At 41.6% G+C, this 16,144-nt stretch overlaps 1 protein-coding gene across 1 annotated transcript in view; it reads left to right on the top strand.

The window, feature by feature from the left end:
- Positions 1–306: 306 nt before the first annotated feature.
- CLVS2 (clavesin 2) overlaps positions 307–16,144 on the top strand; it is a gene marked incomplete at both ends in the record, with an annotated part of 47,385 nt that continues 31,547 nt past the window's right edge. Inside the window, 2 exons of the mRNA XM_082302451.1 lie at positions 307–695; positions 9,257–9,431. Of these exons, the coding sequence (XP_082158577.1) occupies positions 307–695; positions 9,257–9,431 (564 nt within the window). The remainder of the gene's footprint in view (positions 696–9,256; positions 9,432–16,144) is intronic.

Here is a 16,144-nt window from a genome sequence, read left to right as displayed (position 1 = left end):
GGATGATGCGGCGCGTCGGACCCCGCGGCGGGGAGGGCGCTATGTCAGAGAGATAACGCGCCTCCGCCAGCAGCCCGGGGGCAGTCTCGCTGCCAGCCCCCCCCGGGACCCGGCTGCCTGGGAGCCGCTCGCATCTCGGCGGACGGACTGGCCGCGGCGGCGGGGCCGGGGAGCGGCGGGGCGAGGCCCGGCGGGGCGGGGGAGCGGCGGCCGGCCGTGCCGGGGCACCCCGCCTCCGGGGGGCAAGCGGCCGGGAGGCTGAGGAGCGCAGGCAGCAGAGCCGGGGAGGAGGAGGAGGGCAGCGCCATGACTCATTTGCAGGCAGGTCTCTCCCCGGAGACTCTGGAGAAAGCCCGGCTGGAGCTGAACGAGAACCCCGACACCTTGCACCAGGACATCCAGGAGGTGCGGGATATGGTCATCACCCGGCCGGACATCGGCTTCCTCCGCACCGACGATGCCTTCATCCTGCGGTTTCTGCGGGCCAGGAAGTTTCAGCACTTCGAGGCGTTTCGCCTCCTGGCCCAATACTTTGAATATCGCCAGCAGAACCTGGACATGTTTAAGAGCTTCAAGGCCACAGACCCGGGCATCAAGCAAGCGCTGAAGGATGGTTTCCCTGGCGGGCTGGCCAACCTGGACCACTACGGCAGGAAGATCCTCGTCCTTTTTGCTGCCAACTGGGACCAGAGCAGGTAAAAGCAGGCCACCTCAACCCGCTCTCCCCCCGGGCAATGCGTGGGAAAGCCGTGCCAGAGCAGAGGGAGAGAGGGTGGGCAGCAGGGACACACCCGGCGCTGCCCACAGGGGGCTGGGCAGCAGCCTGGAAGGCAGAGGGAGAGAAGAAAGAAGAAATGTATTTTGTAGCTTAGAGCGCTTTCAGCCAGCTCATCCTTTGGGGTGTGAATTTTGGGAGGCAAGTAGACACTGCTGGAGCTCTTCTCAGCTGTCTGCTAGGAGGTTGACACCCTTCTGCCTCCCCTCAGCCGAAGTGGGCTGGCACGTAGATGATGTGCTTATCCTCCAGACAAAGGCTGGTTGCACTCCCGGCTGGTCTTTCTGCTTCAGCACACACAGAGCTGCTCAAGTGCCATGGGAGAAAGTGGGAGATGCTGTGTGTAGAACAGGAGTACCCATCATGGTTTTTGAGATGAAAAGTTTGCCTGTGCAGGAAGCTGAGACTCTGAATCCTTGTCCTCAGATAAAGAAAGCTCTTCCTGAGCCACCTGGAAATGCCAGGATGGCAGTTGCTGTAACCACTTCTTTTCTCATTCATGCTGCTCCAAATGTCAACTCTCTGCATAATAAGATCCAAGCACACAAACCTTTGATAGCAAATTGAAGCCTAGTCCCTAGAAGAGTTTCTGATCTTTTTTTGGGACTACTGTAGTCTGAAGATGACTTAGTAGGGTGACCCAAGATCTGTCTCCCATCAAGGCCGTTTTTAGCAATTGGCTTGATATTATGTGACACTATTTGTTTATTCTAAATACCTTGTGAGGTGTCACGCTAATTTTCTCCTGCAGTCTAAAATTATATCCACAAAAATGGCATGATTTCAGTACATTTAAACTCTCTAAAAACTGCTTCTGTGAACACTGTATTATTTTCTTTGGCTCCTAACCTGAGTACAGGTTTAGGGTCTGAAGCACTTTTTAATGAGAACACTTAGAATCTTGCCAGTTGCCATCTTTTTTGCAGTTAACACAGTGCTGAGTGCTCAGTGCAGATATCCTCAGCTCAGCTACTTTGAAACTTTGGGGAGGACTCAAACAGAGTGGACAGAAGGGACAAAATTTGGGGGAAAGGCATGTTTAAGTTTGCCCTTTAGGTGTTTGTTTAGCTGTCCTCTTGCAGGCTGTGTGGATTGCCATCACAGGGAGCATTCCCACAGCTCCCTGCACTGGTTGGTGTTACAGCTACGGACAGGTCTCTGCCCAGAGGGATGCTGGCCCACCTTGGCTTTCCTCTCCTCCCGACATGGCAGCCACTCGCACTGTCTGTGGGAGAAGTTTCCTGTCCCTTGCTAGCCCATGAATCAAGTCTAGGGACTAGGGGAAAGTTGTCTGGCACAAATCAAAACTGCCCACAGCCAGGAAAACAACTAGAAAGGGTGGATGAATATATGCAGAGCTGGGGCCAGCGTCCTTTTTCTGCTTTGGTTTTCTAGCAGATGGAGTAAAAAAGCTGAGCGAGGAGCAGTGGTGATGAGGCTAAGGACTCGCTGAGTGGGTTTCCTTTCCTACATAAGGACCGTCCGTGTTTCCTACATAAGGATCAAGTCAACTTTTAATTTTAAAAACAACTCCACAAACTCTTAAAATCCCTGAAGGAAGAATTAGCAAAGAAACAGATGTTTAGGACTTTTATTAAATTGTATGTCTATGATGAAGTCCCCTTGCTAAAGGTAATGTGACCTACCGTATACTGCTGTTTCTTATTAATGAAAAAATCCTAAAGCTTCGTGTGACACTTGTCATATCATCACTTGACTTGATCCTAGTCAAAAGAATACCAAGAATTCAAGTGCAGAGATAAAGTAGCATTTAAAACAATAATTGTCATGTGGAAAGAATAGGTTTATTTTCTTCTTGATGTCGGATGTGCTGATATTTAAAGTACATGAGCTCAGCTGACACAGCAATAAATTTACTGTGATTTTTTTCATGAACTCCTGTTGGTATGATTAATAGTACTTATGCTATGACAGCAAAGTGGCTGGGGCACACGGTAGTACTTACTGGACATGTTTGCAATTGGGTGCCTACTGTTTTTGAGCACTGCATGCCCACTGGATTTGTTTTCACATAGACCCCTCAGACAAAGCAGAGGGAGCTGAAGCCCAGCTGTGGGGAGTGGCTTGCTCCAAGGCACATGACAAGTGACACATCTGGGAATGGAGCTAGGTCACTTTGTTTTCTAATTAATTTAGTGCCTTCCATTATCTGATGCTCGGTGGCTTATCCTGGGGAGCATTGTGGAACTTATGCCAGGGCTGCTGTGCAATATGTCTCAAGCTTATGCCTTAAATGACTTGAGATCTTGCAGTACGTAACCAGTGTTCCTCTTGCAGCAACAGTGGGAGGATTACTTATTGAAGCCTGTCTTGTTATGCCCTCTTTGTATGCTTCATAAACTAAGTTGATAGAGCACAGCAAGCCTCCACATTTATCATGTATGTGCAACTTACTATGGCTAGGATGTAAAAATTAGAAATAAAAAGTTCCAATTTGTTATTTAAATGAATAGCAGACATACTATAGATGATTTATATAGCACTGCCAGCCTATGATTTACATAGTTCCAATTAGAAAGAAAGGTGTGGGAGGCAAAAAATCCCTATGATAAAACAAGCCTGTGTACTAGATGTAAAATCATTAAATTAAAGCAGGGCCTAAAAACTGTACCAGATGTCCTGCCATTTGAACAACCCAATTAGACATGTATCAGAAAACAAACAAACAAAAAAAGGAAAGGTGAAAGGTAATGTACTAAGTCGCCCAGCAACTTTTCAGTGTGACCCAGCCTAACTCTCCACCTGTCTGTACTATTGGGAAAATGAAGATCAGTGGCATTCCTGCCAGGAAGCTGGATAGCACTCAGGGAGTGATCAGCCTTCCCTATTGGCTTGTAGGTGTCTACGTGTGTTTGAAGACTCCCTTTTCCTTAATGTGTCCAGCTGGTGAAGTTTTATTCAATGACTCGTGTAATTAACTTCAGCTCTCAGCTGCAAGGGATCTGTTGTAAGGCATGGTCTTCTGTATGGTTCCTGGCACCTGGACACACATTCCCCAGGAATATCAGTCCTTTTTGTTGCTGTGTGTTTGAAACCTTTCCGATATTAGTTATCTCAGGTTTTTCCTTAGAAAGTGCATTAGAAGAGTGCAATGATACCTAGTTCCTGGCGGTGTCACAGTGACCCAGTCAGCTCACACCATCCTCAGTGAATGTGGAAATCCTCTGCACTCATTTACTGCTGGCTCTGCTGTTGCATCAGATGGTTTACAGTGGGGCAAAGACAGAGTGCACGGGTTTGCTTTCAAAACTATGCTTTCATGTGCACAAGTGCTAGAAACTTTGCTTTTCCTCCTGTTAAATGAAAATTTAACTTCTGTTACTATGAGGAGGCTGGTCTGCTCCTCAACTCACAATAAACAACAGGCAAGATGGCAAGGTATTTTTGAAGCTCTGATGGAGGCAGTATGACAAAATAAATAGCAATGCTAACAATAATAACGTATTAACATTAAAAATCCCTGTTTAGCAGAGTCAATTTTTGTTTAGAAATTATATCTTCCAAGCGATAACTATTAACAGTTAACACTGTTAACTGTGTAAGCACTGTCATTATTTCTACAACTGCACCTGCTGACCGATGCTGTCTTATTGTTTCCTAGTTTTCCCCCAGCTATCCCTATCTGACTATCGTCACCTGTATTTAGACTGTAGGTGTTTTGGCCAGGGAGCTTTTTCATCAATGCTAATATAAAATTTAGATCAGCTGAATCTTCATCTGTGGCTGTGACTGTTAGACTCTGGGCTAATATATGGCATAATGAATGGTATTAAATCTGAATCGAAAAGTAAATCTGGCAAAATATTTGAAACTGTTTCAACTTTTTCTGTGCATTTTTTGTAACACTGGTGGTACTTTTTGGTTTTAGAATAAGGTATCCCCAGGGCATGCTGCTGCTGCTTAAGCAGAATAGCCATAAGAGAACTTTCAATCCCCCATCTTTTCAGCATTCAAATCTGTACCCAGACTGACAAACCAAGGAGATATGAGGCATCATTTCTAAGTGCTCCTTTGTGTATCTTGAGGGCTCTTGTTTCACTGAAATTCTAAAAACAGTGAGCCAGAACAGTAGTTTAGAAATGGGATGATGGCTCAGAGACTTGACCAGCTTTCTCTTTTAAACCACAGTGGCACAAGAGCTCATTTGACAGAAGCCTCTTCTTGTCCAAATGGTGGTGAGTTTAAAATACAGACTGTGTATTCTTTGTATCTTTAGGACCTTCAAGAGACATATGGCTCAAATCCAAGCAAAGGGGACTTAGCATTTTTCTAGTTCACATCCTGGGAGGCAGATTCATGCCATTCAGTTTTAATTCTTAAAATAACTCAAAATTTCTTTCTTGTAGGGAGGAGATGACAAATAGCCATAGAGATAGTAGGGCAACTGTGCTAAATCAGATTATCTGTTATTCAGTCCAAAAGTGAATTGACTGGAACCAGAATCTGGTTAAACAGATGATATGGTTGATGCCACTCATCATCAAGAACATAAAGTATTGAAAACCGCTGACACAGCTGAATTTGACATGAGACATCTGTACCCTGCATTCTCCCTGTCTCTTCTCTTTATGTTGGCCTGGTGGAGATCACAGTGGATGCATACAAGAGGATGCATAGACCACTTAACTGTGAGGTAAAGGTGAAAGATCCTAGTGAAGTATCACCAAGAGTTGATAGCAATGTTTGCCAGACCGTTTTCCCCAGAAATCCTTGGAAATACGTTGAATCTGTTCATGTGCCACAGGAAAAATCTCAAATAACTTTTCTGTAAAGGGGAAGTTGCTGCCACTGTTAAATTAAGAGAGGGTGGGATGCTCAGTAAATTGTTTGTGGTCTTCTGTTCTTGACAAATAAATGTCCCAGTGAGGTATTTCCATGGAAAGCTCTGGCACTGTTGGGTTAGAAATGGTAGCCATCACATTTGAAAAATGGGATTGAAAAAGCATTTGAAAGAATCACTGTCAGTGTGGCTACTAACTTGTCACACCTTCCCAGGCTGTATTGCTTTAAAGTCAGCCTGAATGAAAATTTTCAAGAGGTAGCAGAGTGTGTCTTGCATACCAGTCCGTTTCAGTCAGTCTCAAGCTAGGGCTCACATAAAAAAGGAACATTAAGAGTGCATTATATATGTGATAATGTATTTCCAGCATTTGTTACTCAGATTAATAACTGGACTAAAAAACTTGTCCAAGTTTTCCATTGAATTAAGCATGGTTCCAAAAATAGAAGGCATTAAATACATTTAAATTAACTGTAAGTTCTTGATTATCCTAGCAATTAGTAATACATTGCTAGCTACAATATGTCCCATAAGAGTCTGTTTAAGCAAGTGAACGCAACTGGATTTAGCCATAAATAAATTAGGATTTATTTATTCACAGCCTGACTTCAGGCTGCTACAGAGCATGCACTGCAGCCAATTGGGCCCAGCACACCCTACATACCTGACAGCACTGGGGCAGTCATTAAAAAACTGGTGCCAGGGCAAAATGAGTGGCTTGCTGTTCCCTAAGTACACGTTTTTGCTTAGCACAGATTGGTAAGAATAGAACAATGCCATCTTCCCCTCAGACTTTACACCATAGTTTCTTCAAATTAAAGGCTAATATTTTCTTTTTTTCTTTTCCTTCAAAGTAGAAAGGCAGTCAAACCTGTTGTGGACCCAATTTATTTCACATTCACTAGCTTATCCTGTTTTTCTCACGTTTGACTCGTCATATTTCTGTATCTATATGGAAAGTAATTTCAGTGTGGAATAAAAGTTTCAGCAACAAAATCCTGAGTAATTTTTCACAACCTCGTTTTACATAGGATTTTGATTTCCCTAAAGTCCAGCCAAGGGTGGAGTGTATTTTATGGCAGAGCCTGTGCATCCTGGTGACACAAACAGTAGTAGCAGTGAGGTGAAATGTCGGACAACACAGGGCTGGAGTGGATTAAAGATGAGTCTTTACGCAAATAACTCTGTGCTGTGTGAAAGCTTCCATGCAGTTTCTTCAATCATGTTTTGTTTGCTTGGGCTGTTCAGCTGATACTTTCAATACTCGGCTTTTTGCACCACCTAAGATTTCATTTACCACACCACAGGTTTACATTTCTGGCTTGTCTCAGCCCGTGTTCAGAGCAAAAGCTGCTTTAAATACTCACTAATGGATTTGTCTGTCTGTCTGATGCTCAGTACTGTAGTTAAGTAAGGTATCGAAACCAAGAGAAGAGATCCAGTACAGAATGAAGAATAGCTCCTATCTTCAACTAATTGCCCTGAAGGGTATTTGAGGTGGGAGGCTTGATTGGTAGTGACATGTCCTTTTATACTTCTGATGTGGCTTTTTAGACTTTAAGAGTACTTCAGATACCTCCCTCTGGCAGAAAGAGTTCTTGCTCGCTTTTAGCCAGACCTGTTTTGTGCAGGACTTCTCTCTTTTTTTTAGTGAGTAAACATAAATATTGCCATTGTTGTTGTGGACCGTATTTCTTACACTAAGCAAACTGCAATAGGAGTTCTGGTGATGGTGAATGTGCTATGGATTTATGGAGACCCAGCCCTGTGACTGTTATTTACTCTCTGTGGTGGCTGAAACCCTGTTCCCATTGATGCCTGACAGTTTTCCCGTTGACTTAAATGAATTCAACACATAATTAGGTTTATTTGTGTTTACATGTATACATCTTGTATTTAACACTTAGGTATACATTAAAAAAGCATTTTATGGTTGGTCTTAGAGACTGGCCTCATAACCAAGAATCTTGATGTCTGATGCATCAGATTTCCAGCAGCCTTGTGCCACTAGGAAGCGGTTAATCCAAGGCATGTGACGTCTCCTTAAACTCCTTAGGGAGGATATTAGAGATGTACATCAGGGACCTGGGACCCTTCTTCCGGGACGGAATATAGGGTTCTGCTTTGTGGAGCCCTTCTGGAGAATGAGATCTTTTGAATGGGGCAAGCTAAATGTCAAATAGGGTTGAGGCTAATTTTAGAATCTGAACATTTTTAATGTCTGTTCCTTGTATGAACTGTGGTTAAAATTGTCCTTGGACCAAGGCATTCCAAACTTCCTGTAAACCTTAGATCTCAGAAAAGTAAAGCATTAGAAAAGAGTTAAATCTCAGAAAAGTTCAAAGGAGAGGCGTGAATATGAAAAAAATTATCCCAGTCAATAAAAAAAAAATTTAAAAAAAAAGGATCTCCAAAATGAAGAGAAGAATTTTGTAAAATAATGCTTCCCCTAGTGTTTTCTGGGGGAAACACACTTTCTCTTGTTCTGACATTAGGAGAGTCCTTTTTTAATCCCTTTTCTGTGAATGCATAACTGGGAAGTTCACTGAATTTTAGTTGGCTAAAAAAACAAAGATGGAAAGATTCAAGGAGTCAGCCACAACAGATTAATTTCATTTATGTTATTTCCTTTTGCAGATATTTTCAAAATACAGTTATGTCCACAACAGAACAGTCTACTCATTGTATTAAAGCAAGTAAAATTCAGTATAATTTAATGTAATTTCTAAGTAGGCACACATGCTCTGTGCTACATATGCAGAATGGTGAAGAATTCTCTAGGGACTCACAATTTTGAAAACTTCTGTTTGATGCCATCATGGGAGATATTTAAAGGGTCTTGCTTAAAAATATCTGTACATCAAATATTTAACTCTTCCATTTCTGGAATATTTGTATATCTGATATTTTTCAGGTTTAACTTTCTAGTGCCTCATTTGATACCATGATGTGGACTGGCAAATTTATGTCTGTTTTGGTAACTTAATAAAATCCTAAAATTGTAGAATGGTTTGGGTTGGAAGGGACCTCAAAGATCATCTGGATCTAACCCCCTGCCATGAGCAGGGGCACCTTCACTAGACAGAAACACCTCAAAGCCCTAGTGTGTGTCACTTTCTGCTTTTAAGATCCTTGACTAATCAGCCTTCTATAATTGTGGATTTAAGAGAAAAAATTACATGGGGGGGGGGGATAAGGAGAGCATGTGGAAATTCTCCTTTTTAGTTGATAATTTTGTAGGTCCTATTGTTTCATTCCCTTAGGAAAATATAGAAGGGAACTTTGGATCTACGCTTCTGGTATTAGTCTTGGTTTTTGGTATCATTATGATTTTAGAAAAATATAATTTGTGTAGAAGCTCTTACATAGACGTGTAATTACATGTAAAGATACTAAAGCAGCTTAGGATACTATACAAAAGTTCAAATTTGCTTTTGATGTGTTACATTCTTGTAGTTTTTTCTGCCTGGCTGATGGTCTATAGGTACATAATCCTGCTCCAGAAGATGAGTTCAACTAATTGAGCTTTTGAGGATTTCCCAGCTTTATGTACCCATGACTTCTGAGGACACACTCGCACTCTTTGATTTAAACTTCTGACAAAGAGAGAATGCTCAGAACTTCTCCACCTCTGTGGCTGTTGCTCCTTCCCTAACCAAATCTCCTCTTCCCATTCTCAGGTACACACTGGTGGATATTTTGCGTGCCATACTTCTTTCTTTAGAAGCCATGATAGAAGACCCCGAGCTGCAAGTGAATGGATTTGTTTTGATTATAGACTGGAGCAACTTCACCTTCAAGCAGGCCTCCAAGCTCACACCAAGCATGCTTAGATTAGCCATAGAGGGCCTTCAGGTAACATTATTGTTTTCTTTCTTTTCCTTTTTCGTTTTGCAGTTCATTACAAATCTAGGTCGATAAAAAAGACCTAAACAAAACAAAATTCCAACAACTTCTGAATAGCAAGGCTATTAACACTTTAAGGTGTGGGTGTACAGGCAAGCTACTGTGACAAAAGTGTGAACTCAGTCAGCTAACTGCAGTAACTCCTGATGTGTAGGCTCCTTCCTTGCTATAAATATGAGGTAACTTTTTTGTCTTTATTCCAAAGTGACTGGCTTTCTGTAAATTCAGATGGTGGCTTCTGCAACAGAAAGTTAGAAGTAATCAGTTTATGTTGTAATTATGCACAGGGCTAATGAAATAGGGGTTGCTGCTGCCATGCCAGCTTGTTTTTCTTCGTTGATTCCTTTGGAGACGGTCTCTACATCATTTGTAATAAAGTGTGGGGCCCTGTGATTAGACAGTTAGCTGGGACTATTTATTTACTCAAAGTTCAGCATATGCTTGGCTCTTTTTCTGGGTCAAGATTAATCTGAGCAGCAGCTTCTGGGACTGAGTATACAGTGATTTAAATTTCTTTCAGCTCATTGTAAATTCACTTTATATGGCATAGGCACATTCGTGGAAAGGATACTGCATAATTTGCATCTGTTTCCTATGGTATTTTATTCTTGTTAAAATGAAAAACTCAAATTATTAAGGTAGTTGTTTTCTGCACAAGTCTGAGTTGTCATGTTAAGAATATCTGTAATTCACTACTGTGGCAGTGTGCTTTGCTTTTAGAAGGACATGTATTCCTATTCTGTGAGGTTTCTATCATTTATACATTTTTATTACTCATAAAGCAAAATAACAGCCTTACCTTTGAACTTTCTTCACTGTGATTGTGTGATTTTTGAAAAAACTTATATAGCAGCAGTATGGAGTTTTGATTGAATTGATGAAATGGCTCAACTAATATTCAGCCTGCTGTAGCACACAGAAGGGTAGTGACGTGAGATAAAGATCTCAAATCTCATTTTGTTGTGTTTCCTTATGCAACAGTATGATTCTATTTTCTTTCGAGCTGCATTAGAAGGCAGCAGTGAAACCTGTGCTCTAGTAGTGCTGCATTTCCTTTTATTGCTTTCAAAGTTGGGGGTTTTTTTTTGTGCTTTTTTCAAAGTTAGCCATTGTTTTCTGTTTTAGAAGATGAATAAATGCTTTAGTAGTCTTTGTTTTCAAATGGTGGTGTTTCTTCTTGGGCATTGTTCAGAGATGGTTATTTTGAGGAGAGCTGCAGTGGATAGTTGCATCTGAAAATGTGAAGGGTGGCCTACCAAACTTCAGGTGGGCTCTGAAATTCTGTATTCTCCTGCCATTGATTAGTTCATGACTGAATTGAGGAGAAATCCTTTGGCTTACTTAACTTACCCATGCCGCCAGCTTTGTAGTTTCAAATATTCAGAGTCTGATGGTGGCCAACACCTATGGCATCGTTTTGTGCTCGCTGCCTTCAGTGCTGTTTACTGCAGAGATGCAAAAGTGGGCATGAAATGCTGCAAAAGAGAGAAGGAAGAGGCATTTCTGCCCTTTATTTTGGAGGAAAATGTATAGCAAAACCATCATTCTGAATGATGTCAAAGTAAAAAGTGCTTAATCAGGTAGTATGAAAAAGAACAAGAACAACTCACACACACTATTTATTTATGATCTTTGTAAGCACATTCTGTTTAATCAGAGAAATGAAATTTACTTTGGCTTATAAGATTTAACAGGGCTCAAGATTCTGAACTTTACCATTTGGAGAATTTAAATATTTGTGTTGCTTAGGTGGAAGGGGACAGTGTCAGTGGGATTAGTGACCACTGAATTTGATGTTAGCCAAATCCCTTTGCCTCCTGAATGAAATCTACTGATTTTGCATTATATTTGCTTAGTTTCCATGGTGAGCAGAATACTCAATATGGTACGTACCAAAGACTTTACAAGCTATTGCATTTTTGGCTTTTTACAATGGCTTGCTGTTTAGGAAATTGCTTTTGAAATCAAGGCAAGTAAATACATAGTTTTCTACTGTATAGAAGAAGATGAGTTCTGGTATATACTTTGTCTGCATATGTGTTAAATGGGAGTGTGAAAAGAATCATACCCCAAACTTACTTGGATAAATTTGAAAAAGTTCCTAGGTAGTTGTTTCCAGGAAAAGAGACTTTTGGTCATGGCATTTTTAATGTTAGAGGACTGATTATCTGTAATCTGATGTGAAATTCTAGCATACCCATCGCAGCAGTGCTCTACCAAACGACTGATGCAGTGTAGGTCAGTGCTGAATTTTAGATCAAATGGTTTTGCTAGACAAGAGGGAAAAACTTCATGTGGAGGTGTCGGCACTTGGCTGGGACCCTTGGTGCTCCAGTCCTAGCTCATACACTGGCTGTGTGCTTTTTGAAAAAAGGAGCAACAGTCTTCCTTGCAGATGCTTATGGCTACAGCACTCAATGTTGCTCCTCATCAGTGAGGAGGATTTGCACTTTGAGCTCCTACACCTTCCCTAATATAGAACAAGGTCAGAAGGAAAACTTTTTGAGAGCTGAAACACATGCCTTGACTTTAGCACTTTGTGTTGACTCTCCCTAGTGTATTCAATGAGTGGATGTTTGTGAATTCCAGTCTTTAGGTGCCCACTTTTCCCCGTTCATTGATTTCTGTAGCCAGACACTGCTTTTTGGCTCGTGAAGAAGCTAATGTTACTCAGCAGCTGTGTTCCTGAGAGCAGGGAGTGTTACAGTGTTGTGTGCTTCAATACCTGAGTGCCCCGATTAAGTCTGTTCCAAAAACTTTACAGAATTTTGTTTCTTTCACCAGTAATGGGTTGCAATCTGTGTGCTTCAGCTGTTTTTCTCATAGAAGAGAGAACTTTTGAGAGCTCTGAAGAAAACCAGTCCTAACTTTCCATAGACAGTGATAAACTCTGAGCAAAAAACCCAAAATTTATCAGATGGTTTCAATATAAGGAACAATTAAGTTGGCTGGAATTCATCTGGATGGAGGAAGAAAAACTGTAGAGGGAAGGTACAGGAATCTATAAAACCATAGAATCATTGGATAATTCAGTTTGGAAAGGACCTCAGGAGCTTGGCAAATCCAACCCCCTTCTTAAAGCAGGGTCCCTGGTGAGGTTAGACCAGGATAGAAACAAGATCATGGGTGGCTGGAGAGAGTGGACAAGCTGCAGATGTTATTTGTTATTTCCATTTTAAGAAATGGGCATCATCAGGTGATAGTAGGAGGAGACCTGGCTCTTTTTAACCGTTGTACAATGTCTGGGTAACTTGTGGAACTCTGTGCTATGGGAAATTCTGGATGCTTAAAGTTTAGTTGTGTTTAGGGAAAATGGAGAGATGAACTGAGTATTAGTAAGTACATAAAAACCTTCCTTAGGCTGTACAAAGTTGGAGATGAGGTGGATGCTGAGTGGAATAATCACATATGCTGTCTAAATTGTGGCTGCTCTAGGCTCTCACTTTTGGCCTCTGTTAAGGACAGGATATGAATATGGACTTTAGGTATGGCATAATTAAGTGTATATTCCACCCCTTCTTCCTGCTTTTAAAAACCTTCCTTTCATTTTACTGCTCCTGGCACTCCCCTGACTCCTTCTACCAAAACACCTAGCTGAGAACACAGAAAGGGGGAGGAGGTTCTGGTTATAATTATTTTCTTTGTGATAGTCCTTTTTTACACTAGCCCCTATACGGACTTTTTTTAATTATCGAGACAGCGTTGTTTTCATAACGCAGGTGAAAACAGTTTCAAAGACTGAAAATCCAATTTGAAAAATTATATTGAAACTCTGACAGTTAATAATTTTTGGGGGTAATTATAACTGAGTTTTGCAAAATGGAACACTGTAGGTATGCATGAGACACTTTAACTGATCAGCGGATATTTAGTATTCTAAAACCTGGACCACTAATTCCTTCTTAAATATTGATTTCTATTTAGTGCATAATAGTAGTTGCATGTGTGACAGATTTTTTTTTGTGTTTTTACTCAAGCAGGCTGTACATTCAAATGCTTTGCAAAAATGTGTTGTTATTGGTGGCTGAATGTGAATGCTTCTCCTCTAGTTAAAAATCTGCTGAAAAAGAGATGATACACATTTAAATGGGGAGCTGAACATATGTGGACAGTCAGCATTGTTGCAGAAGACAGAAGACTCTTGCTTCTGGGATGAGGGTGTTTACTGGAAGAAACAGTGATAGTGTTGTGGGGGACAAGGCAGGGCTTTTAACCGTGTCCTTTTTTTTTTTTGTAACAGAGGAAGGCTTCATACACTAAAACACACTCACTCCTGTAAAAATGAAAGCAAACCAGAAAGTAAATGAAGGCAGCATCCTTGCAGCTACTATTACTTTCAAAAACGTCTTTCACACAGCTGCTCTTGTGAGTTGTAAGAACAATATCCCCAACCAGATGTGCTGCAGCACTGCAAGGTGGAAGTACCAGACACAGACCATGTACAGTCTGGTGATGGAAGTGACAGGACTTCCTACTTGCATTTTCTCTAAGTGTGAACTCTATCGGTATCTTGCAGGGAGTCTTGCTGAACATCACAGTTGGTTCAACAAGCACAGAGAGTGCTTAAATTTTGCTGCCTGGTTCTGGACTACATCTATGCAAACAGCATGTTGCGGTGCCAAGAATTCCTGAGACAGCAACTTCCAGAGCTAAGGATGCCTCTAAAAACAGTATTTTGACTTCATATAATTACGTGGTCACAGGCTCTGTGCAGTGCATAAGATTGTTAATAATGAGCTGAAGGAACAGTTAGCACTGGCAGTGAGCATCAGTGAGCTGCAAACCACAAAATAGAGCTTTAAATGTTTTTGCATCCGGACTTAAAAGCATAAACCCCTCTCATTCAGCGCTTAAATTTTCCACCAGTTTTTGAGAACAGGGTCCTGACACTTTGCGTATTGCTTGAGAGAATATTAAAAATTAGCAGACTCAAGCTTTTAATGGGAGTATCTTCTGTTTTCAGGAAATTTAGTAAATAATTTCATTCAGGTTTTGGTTTTTTTTAATCAAAGAATTAAGTTGTTTGTAAATGCTAGAGTCCCCTGAGCCCATGACTTCTCAGAGAACAGAGGGATGTGCTTGTAAACAGCTTAATTTCATACCAGTTCAACTCATGTTCTGTAGCAAAAGCAGTTAAATGGGATATTTTTCCTAAGAGCTTGTTATTTTCAAGAGTTCGCATACACTTGGTCTTCCTTACTTGTAAAAAAGGCCATAAAAAGTCTTACTAGCAATTTACTGTGTAAATAGGGTGGACTGGAAGTGATTGTTATTTCTAGCTCCTCACCTGCTGTCTGGATGGGCTGAACCTGCTGGGTGAGAAGAGACTTTATGACCACAGCTCGAGTTCAGCTACAAACAGGCATGTCTGTATAGACACAGCCATTATTCAGTGTGGTCCCAGCTGTTACCCTGTTATCTGAAGACAGAGTAATTAATTTTCTTGCTAGATTCTTCTGTGATGCTCATAAAAAAAATTACTGAATGCCTTCGGAATGTTGATTTATGTATTCTCGCAAACACACTTTTAAGACAAGGGGATACCATGATCTTTTTTCTTTTTATTTTTCTATCCCCAGCTGAGAGTAATTCCACTGAAAGATTACTGTTAAGTGTTTTCTAATTTGGGGTGCCTACTGTGACAGGCTATGGTCTTGATTTTCAGTCACTTTTTATGTATTTGGAGTCCAGCTGCCATTTATTTTTCATCAGGAGGATTCAAGACTTCAGCCTTGAGCCCCCAAGCCAGGAGTCTGAATTCTAGCATGGCTAAATTAAGAGCTTCTCATTAGATTCTCTTTGAATGCACATAATGCCACATGGGCTGCCACCTCTGAAACAAATGAGAAGAAGCAGCTAGCTAAACTCCCCTTTCCCCCCCAGAAACTCTGCTCTGTGGCATCTTACTGAAAACTGCAAGGAAGCTTAATGGAGTTAAATATCCACCCTGCAAACAACTGCTACTGGAACTAGCAGAGTATCTGCCTGCAGTAGGTTGTCATCCTCCCATGTGAACCTGAACAAGAAAGACAGAGGGCACTTTGCCAGTGGTTTGCAGATATTTGCTGTAAGCAAGGCGTGATTAGTTGTGGGGAGTTGGCTTTTGTTCAGACACTTTGATCTAACTGGCACAGACTCTTTTACTTGTTCCTTCTGCCCTTTTTGCTTTGACCAGGCTTTGCCACAGTCCTACTGCTTCCCCAGCTCCTCAGCCCACTCCTGCTGACATTGTCTTACTTTGTACTAGTCTTCACTGATGTGGGTTTTTTTGTTGCTGTGTTCTGATGGCATCCTCCAAAACCTCAGTCACCATAGATGACTGCATGGCACATTAAGTTAATCTTAGACTCCCTTAGGAGATCTCAGCCTTTTGTGGTCTCTCTGGCCAGATGCTCTCCACATCTGGCTTCTAATCATCTTAGCTTCCCATCTCCAAATCTCCTTTTAACCAGTGCTCCCCTTGCTCTTCACACCAGTCATGAAAACAGCACTGGAGCGTGTGTCCTGATCTGTTCACATACCAAGTGAGTCCTCTAGACACCAGGCTGTTAAGGAAACTCTCCTTTTAGTTCCTCACACTGGAGCTGGTCTACTTGGTACACATGACCAGGTGCTCACAGGGCCAGGCAGGAGACATTGGGAGCTTCTTAGGATGTTGGTGG

This window comes from Coloeus monedula (assembly GCF_965178545.1).
Source record: "Coloeus monedula genome assembly, chromosome: 2".
Classification (NCBI taxonomy): domain Eukaryota; kingdom Metazoa; phylum Chordata; class Aves; order Passeriformes; family Corvidae; genus Coloeus; species Coloeus monedula.
Note: the sequence above shows the minus strand (reverse complement) of the source record. Positions and strands in the feature narration are given on the sequence as shown.